General features: G+C 41.4%; 2 protein-coding genes across 2 annotated transcripts in view; one reads left to right on the forward strand and one right to left on the reverse strand.

Moving 5' to 3' along the window:
* The first annotated feature begins 6,786 nt into the window (after positions 1 to 6,786).
* Positions 6,787 to 7,911, forward strand: SARC_00229 (hypothetical protein). Its single transcript, XM_014306085.1, has one exon. The coding sequence runs from the start codon at positions 6,846 to 6,848 to the stop codon at positions 7,755 to 7,757; it is 912 nt and encodes a 303-aa protein (XP_014161560.1). The 5' UTR covers positions 6,787 to 6,845; the 3' UTR covers positions 7,758 to 7,911.
* Positions 7,912 to 8,185: 274 nt separating this feature from the next.
* SARC_00230 (hypothetical protein) overlaps positions 8,186 to 16,746 on the reverse strand; it is a gene marked incomplete at its 5' end in the record, with an annotated part of 9,483 nt that continues 922 nt past the window's right edge. The window contains 13 exons of the mRNA XM_014306086.1: positions 8,186 to 8,331; positions 8,649 to 8,843; positions 9,136 to 9,192; positions 9,715 to 9,858; positions 11,007 to 11,113; positions 11,678 to 11,768; positions 12,542 to 12,667; positions 13,212 to 13,361; positions 13,589 to 13,685; positions 14,550 to 14,675; positions 15,407 to 15,531; positions 15,859 to 15,994; positions 16,416 to 16,510. Of these exons, the coding sequence (XP_014161561.1) occupies positions 8,272 to 8,331; positions 8,649 to 8,843; positions 9,136 to 9,192; positions 9,715 to 9,858; positions 11,007 to 11,113; positions 11,678 to 11,768; positions 12,542 to 12,667; positions 13,212 to 13,361; positions 13,589 to 13,685; positions 14,550 to 14,675; positions 15,407 to 15,531; positions 15,859 to 15,994; positions 16,416 to 16,510 (1,509 nt within the window). The 3' untranslated portion in view covers positions 8,186 to 8,271. The remainder of the gene's footprint in view (positions 8,332 to 8,648; positions 8,844 to 9,135; positions 9,193 to 9,714; positions 9,859 to 11,006; positions 11,114 to 11,677; positions 11,769 to 12,541; positions 12,668 to 13,211; positions 13,362 to 13,588; positions 13,686 to 14,549; positions 14,676 to 15,406; positions 15,532 to 15,858; positions 15,995 to 16,415; positions 16,511 to 16,746) is intronic.

The following is a 16,746-nucleotide window of genomic DNA, read 5'->3' on the forward strand; positions in this document are numbered from 1 at the left end:
TATATATATATATACATATANATATAACAACATATATAATATATATATATATATATATATATATATATATTTACATGTGTGTGTGTGTGCATAATATATATATACATATATATATATACACATATACATATATATGTATGGTAAGTTCGCGATCTACAAGGTCATTGTAAGAATTTTAGATATGCTCACTGTTGATCGCGGATGCAATTTTAAATTATTGATAGATACGAGATTGTAAACTCTATGACTAATGTAGGCCTATCGTACGAGTGAATTTGAAATATTCGCTGAACTTGCACCAAATTTTATGTATTCCTACAAAGCCCACAGAACACTAGCAAAAAGCCCCTTCTTTCAATAGTCTATGCTGCATAGATTTATTGGCTTGAAAGTATTGGATTTTATCTGTTCGTAGGTTGATCGGACTTGCGTGTGGTATGTAGTAGTGAGACAAAACACCGAAGTATACATATGCGCAATATGTTTATACAAGTACATAAATAAATATAATGAATGTATGATATTGATAGTATGTGTTCATTTTTACAAGGACTGTGTCTGTGTGACAGTGTTGCAGCGGCGACTGGCGTCTGACGCGTGAATGCACTTTGACAGTTCTGCGCGCCAAAAATTGAATGGTCTATTTATAGCGCCACATAAATTAGAGTCCGACCTGTGCGGCTGTGCCTATATATAATTGTCCACTCATTAAGTCGATTAGTCACTATCTATTGGATTAAAGTCTATCCAGCTACGGCGTGAGGCGTCAGACTTTACTGAGTACTGAGTACTGAGTACTGACAGTCTGCCACACGCTCCATGCAGCGGTCGCACGCTTAAGTAATATTCTTTTTGTAAAAATAAAATAAATAAATAAACAAAAAGTGGTCGCAATATGTTTTCTTCAAAAGTCTGAATTTTTTTAAAATGCGTAAAATACAGATGATCACTTCTTGTAAAACACGCGAGGTCGCGAGAGGTGATCACGTTATTTTTAAAATTTACCTACTAAATTGTGTAGCATAAGTTCTGATTCTTGACATTTATTTATTTTTCAGTGATCAGTTCACTGTGAACAATGAAAACTGATGTGAGTGATAAGTGATAAGTGATGCAGTGATGAGTGATGAACTGATGACTGATCAGTGATCAACAACTGATCACTGTGATCAATGAATCAACGATTCTTCTCAAATCTTTATTCATACACGAATTATTTCACAGTTCACAACAATAAGGCGGATATGTATTTTCATATATTAAAAATAGGTACGCTAGAGAACAGTACATACATAAATATTTACATATTTGAGACTTGTTGAGACTTGAGAGTCCTCAGTCCTGTAGTCTGTAGGGGACTTTGGACTTTGGAGTGTGGAGTGTGGAGTGTGGACAGAGTGACAGACCTGTGAAGAGACTGTAGTATTAGAGTGTAGGAGTGTAGAGTTGTAAGAGTGTAGGAGTGTAACCTGTGTAGGGTGTAGTCAGTGGTCACTAGTAGTCATTAGTCAGTACTCAGTAGTCACAGGCCGGGAACTCAGTCGCATATTTATAAGGATATGGAATACATTTGGCATTTTTTTTTTCAAACTACGGAAGAATTTTGGAAATCCTAAATATGTAATATGGCCAAAAGCTGAAACAAAATATGAATTATGCGACCTAAAAATAGAAGACAAGAGTCACAGATTTATAAGTCGAGTACTAGCCTGGAGGTTCAATTTGGCTTCTTCAGTGCAGAAGACACCCTAAAAAGTCTGCTAATCGCAATGTTCGGTCACGGCCCTCTGGATTTGGATGTCTGCTAAATTTTCGATTTCCGCTACGACGAAACGATTTCCGCTACGACGAAACGATTTCCGCTACGACGAAACGATTTCCGCTAAAACGAAACCTTGATTTCCGCTCGAGACCCTATCCAGAGGGCCGTGGTTCGGTAATATGAGACCAATATTGGGGCACTGAGGTCCGCTAAAACGAAAATATGGAATATGTAGTGAGAAATTGGAAATATGAAATACTTGATATGCGCTACAGCACGTTAAAACGTAAATATGTATTTAATACGGCGCATCTGCCATCTGGTACATAATATGAAATATGTGAGAGGGCATCCATATTTATGAGTACCCACTACCCAGGCCTGGAATATAGAGTGTAGACCTGTGTAGACTGTAGACTGTAGACTGTAGACTGTAGACTGTAGTGTAGACTGTAGAATAGAGGAGGGAGAATATGGTTTTACGGTATGTATTTGGTTTAGGAGTCTAAAGTCTAGACTCTTAATTCGACCTAAAAAAATTTTAGTCCATATTAAAACTTTGTAGTTTTATTTAAGAAAAAACAAAAAGAAAAAAAACCGGAGTGTTCCACAGCATTGATTGTCTGACGTTACACCAGTCCTATTCGCAATATGTCTTCATGAATCCCGAGAGTTTTGACTTCTGAATTCTGACTCCTGAAAGTAGAATCCTAAATTAGGATACCCTGTCGTCGCACCTGGCAGTGTATTTATGCCTTCATGAGTCCATGACCCCGTAGCCAGACCTCGTACCACTATACGTTGCAACGTTTTAAAACATTCCGTAAGCGTAAAACGTTAAAAATTTTGATACGTTACACAGTCCCAACATACATATGAGGGATTATTTCTGGGTCATAGTATTTAACTGCCACGACCGGGCCCGCGGGCCACGGCCCCGCCGCCCCGCCCTCATTTTCCTGTCGGTTACGGATAGAAAGGCCCGCCAGACCTCTTATGGGCAATGCTTGGGTCATTCTTTTTTGCTTTAATAGTATGACTATGGGGTCGTTTGTGTGAAGTTGTGTGTTTACTGTGTTACTGTTGTGTTACTGTGTATATAATTGTATATTTACCTGCAACCGATTGCTAACAAGTACACTTTCCATAACAAGTATATCTTGTATAAACACGCTAGTATGCCTAAGCCTCTATGCCTATATGCGTCGCAAGAAGTGTGTATTTATTCAGTTTTCAGTACGATGTAAAGACATACAGTGTATACTAACAGACAGACCAGTTCTAGTAGTACACAAAGTGTCACAAACCGTCGTGGTGAGCGGCCTAAAAACAAAAACGGTCATCAGTTTTCAGTCGCGTTTGATTGGTTGAACGCAAGCTTTGTGGCCAGAAATGACATGTTAGGTGCACTATCTGGGTCTTATATGTAAAATAATTTGAGGTCGGAATAGTCACCCCTATGCGTTGCGTATGCGTAAATCATTCAACGTTTAGATCTATGTACTAACTTTTAAATGAGGTCTGCGGCCCGTAGCCTATTTGCTAAAAACTAAAAGCAAAACCCCCTCTGAAAACAATAAAGATTATATACCTTTAAAAAAAAAGCACTATAGTGTTTTGGTATTTGGTTCACTGATAGAGTGATTGTCAACTCTTAAAACACTCTGGCGAAATACCGATGATCGTATGTAGAATGTAGATTGCAGTCGATCCTTGAAGAGTCGAATAGACGACAGGCCGACAGCACGTTGAGTGTTTTCAAATTTCAAATTTTGTTAAAAAAATATTGAAGAGATGACTAAATATTCGAAAATCGATAAGTGCCAGAGCCCAGGCTGAAAGCTGCGAATATCCAGCAGGGGGACTGGGACCACTGGCCCTGGGTTTCTGTGGGACTGGGTGTCAGGGTGACCTGCAGTCGTTCTTAGTCATTTTTTATATATTTCTAAAACAAAAAAGAGTATTGACTGCTCTCAGCTGATGACACACAATTAGTCAGTCACACACTCTCATCACATCACAGAGACCAGTGTCCAGAGTCCAGACTCCAGCGGCCAGACTATGTATTTATCATAGTAGAAGGCAGTCGTGCAGATTTTGAAAAATATAATAAAAAAGGGACGTGAAGTCTGAAAAGTGAGAGAGAAAAGACTGATTTAAAAAAAAGAAGACTTCCAGTCTCTTAGCCTAAGAGAGAGTGTGCGGCCGACTGGGTCACTGGGGCCGAGTGGCCGTGCGCAAGCCTGCAATGAAAAGCTGTAAATATTTTTAAATTATATATATATATATATTTTGTTTTGCATATTTGTTGTTTTTATTTTAAAAATCCCAACAAATAATTATAAATAGTCAATACATACAGTAGTGTGAAAGTGAACCCACATTGGTACATTCCGTTTCTGAAAAATTTAACTTTTGTCCTCTTTTTAAAAATAATATAATACAAATGAGACTGTAGGTAAACCTTTTATTTATAAAAAAAACAAAAATATAGCAAACCTGAAAACACGACTGAAATACAAATGATGAATATCGACAATTATCAGTTTATGTTTATTGTTTCAAATATAGTATTATTATCACATGTCAATTTGTTTACTGCTAATAGTTTCTGTGCGTCTATGACTACAATAGCTTTTCCGCGTTTTTATTCTGATACTTTTATTATGTTTTTAAAAAATAATAGTATAGAAAGCCTAAAAAAAAGTGTAGATATATTATATCCTGCTTGATTTGCCAATACGCTTTCTCTCGACTACTCTCTCTCTACTAGTAAACGACACAACCCCTGTTGAGAAAGAATGATAAATATTGGTTTATTTTTCATCTATACACAATGCGATACTGTTGTTATTTAAAAAAAACTGTTATCGTTTACCACGCGAGCTGACTTTACTCTTGATGCTGGGGTTTAATTTCAATTCAGACAGAAATGTAAATATTATTGAATTTCAGAATTCAGAATTTCAGACTCTCTCAAGAATCGCTTGTGTTATTTAGCCTTAAGAGTAACCAGTCTACAGTCTACAATCTATCACTCCACACTCTACAGTCTAACAGTCTATTTACACTCTACAGTCTACACTCTACAGACCAGAGTCTACACTCTACAGTCTACGCCTCTACGGTCTACACTCACTAGTAGAGCTAGAGTGCTCTACACTACAATCTACACTCTACAGTCTACACTCTACAGTAGACTACAAGTACAGTCTACACTCCACTCATCAGAGTAGGGCAGTAGTGAGTACTGAGTAAACCCACTGGCAGTCTGGCACTCTCTCTAAGTCTAAAGAGTAGGCCTAAAGTACCTACTGCATCCATTTAAAGCGATGGAGCAATGGAGTTTCTGACTCATGCTGGGATCGGAGTATGTAGTCTGTTAGAAGCTGAGCCTTTTTTTAAGTTTAGAGAATAGAGCTATTAGAGCAAACAAAATGTAACTATACAATGCTTGAATAATGTTACATATTTTATTACAATTCTTCCATACATAGTACTTTTAAAATTTGCTTTTACCTTTTTTTAAAAGGAGCAGGGGCCAACCGCCGCAAGCCCGCATGCTGGTGTAAAAAACAAAATATGCTCAACAAGAGATTGAACAGAAGAGTGAATTCGAGAAAGCATAGAGACAAATTCTTTTTTCGATTTGTTTTATAATAGAGCAGTTTTGCTATTTTTCTTACCGAAAAGGCGCACTCTCTGGCACGGCCGCTCGGAATTCGGGCGTCCCGCGCCCGTCGGGCATTAGTTCAGAACTCTAGACGTCAGAGTTCATAGTATGTATGCTTATTTTATAAAACAATCATTGTGCTCAACTTGCTTTTGTAAAAAAAAATATGGCTTTTTGATGGTAGTCATGGTCACTCATACTGATAATCTCACACAATTGACATGACGATGGAGTCTCTACTAGAGAGTAGAGAGCTAAGCTCAATGCGTTAAAAGTTGAAACTTTTATTATGCCTCGAATAAACATTGAAGTTGTAACTTTTATATCTCGATAGTACACTTCCATATGTGATAGGTGCATTTTTCAGGTCACTCAGGTGACAGTCGTCGCAACTGAAACGCTCAATCTCTTTTGATTGCCTACTAACATTTTCGTGGCCTAAAATTTTCCACGATCGGACAGCTTATTGAGTGCAGTTTCCAAAATACCTTTGTAGTTGATTTGTCCTAAATAAAAGATAACTTTTAAAAATCAAAAAGTTAACATTAAAGTTGGAACTTATATTCCGTACCCCTATAACTTATTGAGCTTAGGTAGAGAGCCTACCCCCTGGTCCTGGTCTCTGGATCCTGGCCCCTGGCCCGTGGCGCCCGCCCGTGGCGGCTACTGCAGTGCTGGGTCGGTCCGAGAGTCCGGGCCAGCCGCCAGACTGGGAGTCTGGGAGTCTTGGACCTGAGGTTGAGAGTCTGGGACTGTCACAGTGTCATCTGGGTGATTTGATAAAAAGGTTTTAAAAAAGTTGGATCAATCAGTCTGGTGCTCCGTAGTGTACTCATCAGGTCTTAGGAGTTTGGACTTATCAAGCTCAGTACTCAGGAGTCAAAGCACAGTGTATCAGAGGCAGCGTGGCTGAGTGGACGGCTGACGCCGTTGTGATTAGTAGAGTTTGTACTGCTATAGCCTTTATGCTCGCCATTTATAAATAGACGCACCAATACAGTAGAAAAATTTAAACAGAATTTAGAGAAAGCCATTCAGGCATTCAACCGGTGGATTCATGAGTTGTGTAGCACATCGCAGAGACGCAGCCCCGCAGGTTCGTTTTGCAGAGTGGAGTCTGCCGACTGGGGAGAGATAACACGTTTATTTCTTATTTTGATTTATTATTTAAAAAAATAAAATTGTCATCGGCATTTCCGCCCCACCCAGGATGTTGCCCGCCATATATGCTCTGGCGATCTCGAATTCTCGATGTAAGAAAGAAACAGATATACAATAACAGTTTAGAGCATCCCGGTATTTACTGACAGCCCTTTTTGTTGAAAACAGCGTAAGTATAAATATATAGTTGCACAGCTACTAGACTTCAAAAATCACAACAACTATTATCTTGCAAATAACAACACCAACATGTTTAGGAAGTGTATATGCGCAATTGTCATCGTAGCGAGTTCTGCTGTACTTGCTGCTCCAATGAGGAGGTCTGCTACTGCATTGTCGGTGTCAAATTTTAACTCATACAATGTAGATGATGCTTTAGATGTATATGAGGATTTCAAGGCTCCCTTCATGGGTTGCTATGGTATGCAGCGGAAAGGAAGCGACTGTACAGCAGACCGACAAAACGATGCTTTCATTATCGCCGACCCCTCTTCCTCGTCAACAAAAGTGATGGAAATAAAGATGAAAGCCGGTGCCCATGGCACAAACCAGCACAGTGGTGGCCAATTTAATACGCTGCAGTTTGAAGACTATGCGGGTCTTGATGAGGCCACTTTAGAATACAGCGTCTTCTTCCCTTCAGATTTTGAGTGGGTCAAAGGGGGTAAACTACCCGGATTGCATGGTGGAGCATCGTCCGGAAAAATGCAATGTTCGGGAGGCACCAAGAGTACTGGAACAAACTGCTGGTCAACCAGGCTTATGTGGAGGGAGAATGGCGCGGGCGAGGTCTATTTGTACGCACCTATGTCTCTGCAGTCTGAAGCTTTCTGCAAAAGATGCGATAACATGAGTTCTTGCTCTACCTCTGAAGCGACTTGCTCATTAAATCGTGGAAGTTGGAGCTTTCAAAGAGGAAGTTGGTCGCATGTCAAGCAGACAGTTCGTCTGAATACTGTGGGGTCAAATGATGGTCAAATCAAACTGTGGGTGAATGGTAATCTGGTGATGTCAGAAACTATTGTGCTGCGAAGCACTGATTCGGTGACACACTTAGGCATGTTTTACAGCGTGTTTTACGGAGGATCGGGATCGAGTTATGCACCTAAAACTGATCAATCGCTGCAGTTTAAGAACTTCAAACTCACGGCCGGTTTGTAATCGAGGAAATCTCACACTGTTCTAAGAATATATTCAGCTCGTGTGGCGTGACATTCAGATCCGATAAGCCCAGGGAAATACGTCATGCCAGTGCGGTATTGGCGAGCATCGCAAAAATAATAATTAATATACATAAATACCACATCTCGAGATATTTATTTTGATAATTTGTCTGTTCTCGAAGTCTCCTTGAGTCTCGCTCGTATGTAGGTTGAAAGGTGGGCGGAGAGCCAAATTAACATACTGATATGGCAAAATGCACGCGTACTATAATGGCAGGTTTCTTGTTCACACTGCGATAGGTCTCTAATAGAGCGTTCACTACGCCTGATAGCATGATATCAGATCATGATTCGTGGTACGGGATCAATAATCAAATCACTTTAAGAAAACTTTCAACAATGTGTAACGCAATCGATTTGTCATATGTTTTTGTTATTTCCTTTAATAGTTAGGCATAGGTACGTCAACATTAGAGCAGTTTATTTCTCGTCGATGATGTATACTAACGTACCTAGTTGCTAAGCATATCGTCTGAATCTTCGATGAATTCCGCTGAATACACCTTCTTATCCTGTATTGTGAAATAGAGAGTTGTTTAATGTTGCAATTCAAACCAGTGACAGGGTAGAGGACTTAGCACAACAGATAGCCATGAAGGTTCATCAGACATTAATATTATTTGAAACAGATTGAACACCCATGATTTTTAACATCCACATATTGAGTGAAGCTTCGGACTTTCTACAAGCTTTCCGCAGTTAACATCTGCATACACAATCGTCAATATGGACTTATAGTTGTGTGCCAGCCCGATTTCGACTTGAATAGAAGGGTGGCACGCGTGTCGTGCATGTCGTGAATACCCCGACGGTCTCTTTTGTTACATACATTCGGCGTGCTTGAATTCCTTGCGGGCTTCGATGATGTGAGTTTTGTTTGTTTCAGCTTTGATGGCGTGCTGGAGGCCTTTGATTTCTTGGCTTTAGGACCTGATTCATTGTCGCTTTCCGGATGATCGATTTTGTATTTGGCCATTGCTATTTCGTATTCTTTCTTCTTTTCTGCGGCTTGCTTGACGTAGGGCTGTGTAGGGATACAGACACACGCTCTAGTTTCGTATATGTATCGTGCGAGTGAGAACGGGCGCTTCCCACTAGATTCGCATGATGTGATCAGCAAACAGCCTCGTGTATTTAAGCATGAATAGATCGCTCATATGATACTCCAACCATTATTCCAGATGTTCGCTGAATTTTGCAAAAGAAAAGAAAAAATCATGGTCCTCAGACAACATTTCAAACCAATTGGAACAATGCACTCAAGTCTTGACATAAAAGGACGCACAAAGAGTGGCTTTTGCATTGTGAATCGTTACCTTCCTGTCCTCTTCACTTGTTTCTTTCCAGAGATCACCAAGTTTCTTCGAGAAATCCTGGAGCGAAGGTACATGGAGACATATTAGACATGGGCGACATATCAGTCAAGATGAAGTCGGGATACGTATTCAGCTGCACCTGGCCAGGGTGGTTGTAACTATGACCAATGAACCACGCCCCGAGTGTGACCGCCCGGGTGATTAGAACTTCTAATAGTGAACGACAATTAAATTTTTACCTGACATCGCAAGTGTGGACATTCGCTATTGTAGCCCCTATCGACGAGTGATCAGGTATTATACCAAAAACTCACCACGATACGACGGTATCATGTATCTCGAAGCTCCAAATAGGGCGAGTACATACGTTATTGGCTCATGTACACAAAAACAAACACGTGCTATCCGCAATGCTTAGCAGCACACACTGATTGATCCACACGAATCAAGACTTGAGCATAGTTGGCAATGACTGCCAGCTCTAATATCTCAACCAGTGCATTCTGGTCACACAAACTGATGCTACGTATCTACACGCAACATGTACATATACATCACCAAAGCACAATCCGTACATACGCCTAAGGAAAGCCCCGGATACTCCTTCAGCATCTCTGGTCTCTTATCGGCCGAGAATATGATGTACGCTGTAGCGGGCCTTTTGGGTTTGTTTGGGTCCACTTTCCCTTTGGACTTTCTCTTTTTTGCCGCCGAGGGCGACTTCTACGGAAATAAGGAAACTCTTGGAATGAGTAGCTGAGACAAACATACATGTGATCAATAGTAGGCCGCTACACGCTCTCACACACCAATAAGTTGCACCAATTGTGTGCGATACCTGGATATGCAGGATACGAACATAGTCACTAGGCTGGGCGAGCCAGGAATGGTATGGGACATGTTACTATGGCGTGAGCTCAAACGGGGTGTTACGCAGAATACACTCCAGACCGCGGGAGAGGATCAGGTCAAAACAGGCGAACAGAACAATCATGCGGCTATCGAAGCATTTGCAACTATGACCAACTAGCATATACACAGCCTGATGCTTTAGACCGAAGGGGGATTTGTGAGTTGTGCTAAGCGCACACGCCTTTGCCCTACTGATGTAAATACACGTCGATGTATTCTACTTGCTTTCATACATACGTACATGCATACATACATACATACATACATACATACATACATACATACGTACATCATACATAGATACATACATACACACATGCATACATACATACATATCGACATACATACATACATACATACATACATAACATACCTACATACCCACATACACACATACATACACACATACATACATACACACGTACACACGTACACACGTACATACATACATACATACATACATACATACATGCAAGTAGACACTCATATCGACTATAGCATGCTATGGCGTTGTATATACATACCGAATAACGATACAGACCAAACAATTACAGACACCCGTCACAACCGAATGAAGAGTGGAATGGCTCACTGGCGAAAATTACGGATAAGCACATGAATGGCCTCCGATAGGTTTAAACAGAGCGAACGGTGCGACATGCTGGATTCAATCAAACTCAGCTCATACGAACACGTGTATCACAGGCGTGTACCACAGGACCCTACTCGATTTCTTTCCAGGTCGAGGTTAAAGTGGACTATCCATCACACACGGCACAACATCGATCCAATGCTATTGTGGGTCTCACTCAAACCCACGAGTCAGGGCAATGACACTCCTCGGCAGGTGTCGTATACGCAGAAAGCCTCCTAGGTGGCTCAAGCGGACGATAAACCCTTCTCTCTCGACGCTAAAGTAAACACTTGAACGCTATACAACCCACAGCCTGCCTGCATACCTCCTTCTTCGCAGTGGCCTTTGATTTCTTCGGTTTCTTGTTAGTACTGTCATCGCTCTCGCCCCCATCACTGCTCGCATCGCTATCACCTCCGCTGCTTCCTTGACCTGTGTGATGGTATGGGATGCAAAGGAACACAGACAGGCGATCAGAGTGGCAAACGGATTGAGACGGTATAAATAAGTCAGAGTACAGATAAATCAGGATCACAAAGACGTTCAAGATATACAGAACAGAAGAAGTGTATCTGTTTAATGCAGATAACCACCATGGTCGAGATGGAGGCACTCCTTAGTTCGTACATTGGACATACATGAGCTAGCTTTAACCCATGTTAAGATATCCAAGTAGGATAAAATTGCTTGAGTGTATGTGGCAATGAAGTTAGTTGTATGTGTAGTGTGCGTGGCGACTCACCCGCACATTGTATTATAGTATAGTGAACTTGACGTGATTTTGCACTGACATACATAAAAATATGGTCCAGGATTCGATACACTTGCTAGTACTATCATTGCTATCTAGTTCGCTATGTAGTATATTGGCAGGACTATTGACTTGGGTCTGCATCATACACAAACGTCCAATTTCAACGCACAAAACATAAATACCTCCCTATACTCCATCTCAAAGGCTGTTTTACAGTACATAAACATGCGTATAAGACCAACCTGCTTCACTATCGTATTCTTCTTCCACATCGGATTCCTGGCCTGGCGCGAAGTCTTCGTCTTCTGATGATCCTGAAGAACCCTCATCACCCTGTGTGCGCCATACGCGTGCGTCGTTGCGAGAGGTTAGACTACAGGTGAGTCTTTGTTGGATGATAAGTATAAGTGGAGTGGGCAGCTGTGAGAGAATAGATATCATAGGTAGTTTTGTTGTTGGAATGCATGATAGGTGTATGTCCCTGTTCAATGTCAGGCGTAGCACCGATGTGTGGATGCTGGATATGAGGCAGGGACATGTGCGTTGTTGTGGGGGTTTGGTAAATACAATGAGTGGGTGTGGTATGGAATACCGGTATCAGCGAGTTAAGACAACGACGTGTCGAATCATTTCAGTGGATTGCTATGACGTGAATGTTAGATTGAGCATATCTATCTGTTTCACAGGACGACGAAAAATATTCGATTGTAATAGGCATAACGTACATTCATACATATATATATGTATATACAAACTTAAACAAACATACACAAACAAACACATACTTATATATATATATATATATATATATATATATATGTATATGTATATGCATACATACCTACATACCTACACACACACATATATATATATATATATATGTGTATATATATATATACCTATCTACCTACCTACATAGATACACAGATACACAATATATATATATATATATATATATCAATATAAATATATATACATATATATATATATATATATATAAATGTTTTATGTATATATATATATATATATATATATATTATACATATATATATATATATATATATATACATATATATACATACATACATACATATATGTAGACTTACATCCTGCTTCATTCTCTCGGCGTAGTGGTCGGTTCCCACTTGTTGGTTGCCCAGAGCAGCGTAGTTGTAGTCCGCTTGTGCCAATTCATCCACATTGACCTTTTTCTCGACCAGGAACGTTTTTAACTGGAAGACCAAATAAGCAACGCAAGAAAGTGAGACTATCTTTCCCCATCACACTATGAACTACATAATAATTTAACACAACCCTAAACAGCAAAGGATCCAGTAGTACAAATTATGCGCATAAAACGCACACAGACACAAGCCCTCGGATCAAACGAGGCAGAGAGAGGTTTAACGTCTATTCCCACAGCAACCGCCCGGCAGTGGTATTTATATTGTTGTATTCTTCCGCTGCAATATACTATCACACACACACACTACAGCAACAGACACAAGCCCACGGATCAAACGGGGCAGAGTATACAAACACACACACACAATACAGCAACAGACACAAGCCCACGGATCAAACGAGGCAGAGAAAGGTTTAACGTCTATTCCCACAGCAACCGCCCGGCAGTGGTACATACGTTGTTGTATTCTTTCGCTGCAGTATACAAACGCACACACACACTACAGCAACAGACACAAGCCCACGGATCAAACAGGGCAGAGAGAGGTTTAACGTCTATTCCCACAGGAACCGCCCGGCAGTGGTACATACGTTGTTGTATTCTTCCGCTGTAATATTGGAGAATGTGTGGGTGCCCATTGTTTTCGTCTCAATGTTTAGTCGGAAAGTGCGTGAGGTTGTACCACCCTGACGGTCGAACTCAGCCATCAAGATCTCCTTAAAATGCACATAGGTCGGCGGCTGCAGAGATGCGCAATTGGTTAGTTACGGCGTGTGCATAAACGCCACTCGCACGACAGCTGGGACTAGAGACTCGCCGCTGGAGATACTACACCAATGGACTGTATAGTCCACACCATCGCGTTACGCAGACAAGGTATCACATAACAATACACAAGAGCGAGTTTCAACGCGATAGACCGGGACAGGCATGGTATCCTGCACAGAGTAGTAGACCGGCGCCTCACCTTAAGCACAAACATCAGCGCACTCTCGAGTATGTACAGCAGCCCCGTTTCATTCTTCAGCGAACAGGACATGCACGGCGAGCCCAGATTGATTTTACTACACGTGTATGGCAGGTGAGAATGATACCATAACAGGCAGGTGAGAATGATACCATAACAGGCAGGTGAGAATGATACCTAAACAGGCAGGTGAGAATGATACCATAACAGGTAGGTGAGAATGATACCATATCAGGCAGGTGAGAATGATACCATAACAGGCAGGTGAGAATGATACCTAAACAGGCAGGTGAGAATGATACCATAACAGGCAGGTGAGGATGATACCATAACAGGCAGGTGAGAATGTGGTTGATTTAACTACACGGATATGGTAGGTGAGAATGATACCAAAACAGCCAGGTGAGAATTATACCATAACAGGCAGGTGAGAATTATACCATAACAGGCAGGTGAGAATTATACCATAACAGGCAGGTGAGAATGTGGTTGATTTTACTACACGGATATGGCAGGTGAGAATGATACCATATCAGGCAAGTGAGAATGATACCATAACAGGCAGGTGAGAATGATACCATAACAGGCAGGTGAGAATGATACCATATCAGGCAGGTGAGAGTGTGCGCACGTGATGTGCTAGGATGTGGCACGGGGTTTCTAGGCTTGTGAGCGTCAGGTCGATGACACACACGGGAACATAGGAGGCATATGGAGTGAAAGAGCCGACAACTGGTTAAAATCGCTGGGCAGCTTGTTGACGAGCATGCAGTTCAGGTCTCATTCTAGTTTGTTAAAAGTATAGCCGTGAACACACAAACGGGGTGCAAGAAGGAACACATATTTGCACCTATATTATGTTTAGTACGTGGTTGAACAAAGGCAAATACATGCTTGGACGTCAGCTACAGCAGAGACTAGACAACCAACACACACACACACACACACACAACACACACACCTCTGGAAGTTAGTGGACGGCACGGTGATCTTCTTGCCGGACAGAATCTTGAGCACCCGACTCAACACTTCAAAGAGTGGGCCAGACATGATCTTGTTCAGGCCATCGTATTTGGCGAGCTCGGTCCTATTTGGCGGAAAACGGGACAGAATACGGTACGATGTGGGGTGAGAAAAACGGGACAGAAAACGGTACGATGTGGGGTGAGAGTATTTTAGGGCAAAAGCAAAGACAGGACTGCTAGGGCGCTACCTATGTCAGTTCGTAGTCGTTGATAGGCATACACGAACTACACAACACAATATAAGTAATCTGTGACGCAGGTAGTACCGAACTTACACAGTGAGTGAGTGAGTGAGTGGAGGTGTACGCTGATAATGCAACAAACAAACGCATCCCGTGCGAACGCTCGTTAACACGTCTGCTGGAGCACTATCCACACAGCAACAACGACTCGCGCCGAGCGCTCACCTCATACGTATGCACTCTTGTATTAGCACGATGGTCTATTTACAATCACTGCATCCTAGATACTGCACTTGATCCGATACTCTTTGTCCTGATAATAGAATTGACACGGGAGCCCAAACGCTCTGAACAACTCAAAATAACTACACCATCCAATATAAAAAAGACTCCCTCAAACGGATGGTGTAGCGTGTGCCAACAGACAAGCAGACCCCAATACACGCCTGGTGGTGGAATTTTTTTCATGTGTTTGCAACTAGCTGCGCAACGTTCACTATGTGCCGGTCTGTTAAATAGACCTGATCTATATATATATATATCCAGACAAACCGGAAACCCGTAAAAGCGTTAATGCGCTAAAGCGTAGAACGGTAAATCCAAACACTTACTCGTCCATGTTCATTTCCACATCAATTTTGTCGTCGTCTTCCAAGCCGTCGCGCGGTCTGGGCAATTCCATTATAAAAAATGGATATGAGGTCTGCCCTTGGCGGATGGCGGGTGATACGTATATCTGAACGGAGTGTAACGGAAGAGTAGTAGGACATGAGTGCTAATGATTCAGGGCAGAAGTATTATATTAAGCCTGGTAGCTATCGAGCTAACCAGCGGCCAGTCGACACACACACACACACATATATATATATATATACGCAGAGGTACAAAGATAAGGGGCGTGGGAGGAGCACTATGACCCAGCGCGTATATGCAATAGCAACCATAGCATTCACAATGATAAGCATTAGATTGGCACATACTATACCCACCACTCCACCTGTTGCATCTTATACTAGACTAAAACAAAATAAACCCTATCATGCGCAGCAACGGGCACACTCACCGCTAAGTACACCGAGAAAAGATCGGGTTTGGGCAGCAAGAAGATGCGTTGGATGGCCTTGTGGTGCAGCTTGTACGAGTACTTCGCACCGTGCAGATGTACGTGATCCGTGTACAGCTCCATTTCGTATCGGCCTCTGATGGGGTAGATGTGCATGCGGCGGTGAATGTATGTGTGTGTTAGTGTGTACAAGATACGCCCGTCAGTCAACAAGTGTGTTCGTGGTTGTACACAGGCTCTCGGTACAGAATGCTCAGAACTCGATACATTATGATTGTAGTATTGAAAGATAGATACCTACATAACGAAAGCCATACTGAACTTGGTTCATGGAAAGCCATACTGAACTTGGTTCATGGAAAGTTATGTCTGAACTTGGTTCATGGACAGTCGTACACCACGCTGTAAACACTCTTTATGTTCCAGATGATCGCCGGAGAGCATGTCTCAACTGCACAGGACTGTTTATACAGACACGCACACGTGTTCAACGAGGTATATGCCTAAGTACATATAAGCTAATGTTCAAACATATAAGATCTTCAACGAAACGATACCTGGGGGTTTTGCAGGTCATGTCGGGGAAGCTAGCAATTGCCTTGCTCTTCTTCGCTCCTTGATTGGTGATTTTGGACAGGGCTTTGTAGAATTGCTACACACCAATAATGAAACATAACGCACAATGTGACAGTCAGAATGGATAATTGTGCCACTACAGTGGCATGCAAGATTGCTGAGAATATAGCATATATATATATATATATATATATATATATACATACACACACACACACACTATATATATATATATATATATATATATATATATATATATATATANAATAATAATATATATATATATATATATATATATATATATATATATAT

This window comes from Sphaeroforma arctica, assembly GCF_001186125.1.
Source record: "Sphaeroforma arctica JP610 unplaced genomic scaffold supercont1.6, whole genome shotgun sequence".
NCBI lineage: Eukaryota > Ichthyosporea > Ichthyophonida > Sphaeroforma > Sphaeroforma arctica.

Bases quoted from the DNA above. Each gene is read 5' to 3' on its own strand.
- SARC_00229 (XM_014306085.1), top strand. From the start codon at position 6,846: ATGTTTAGGAAGTGTATATGCGCAATTGTCATCGTAGCGAGTTCTGCT.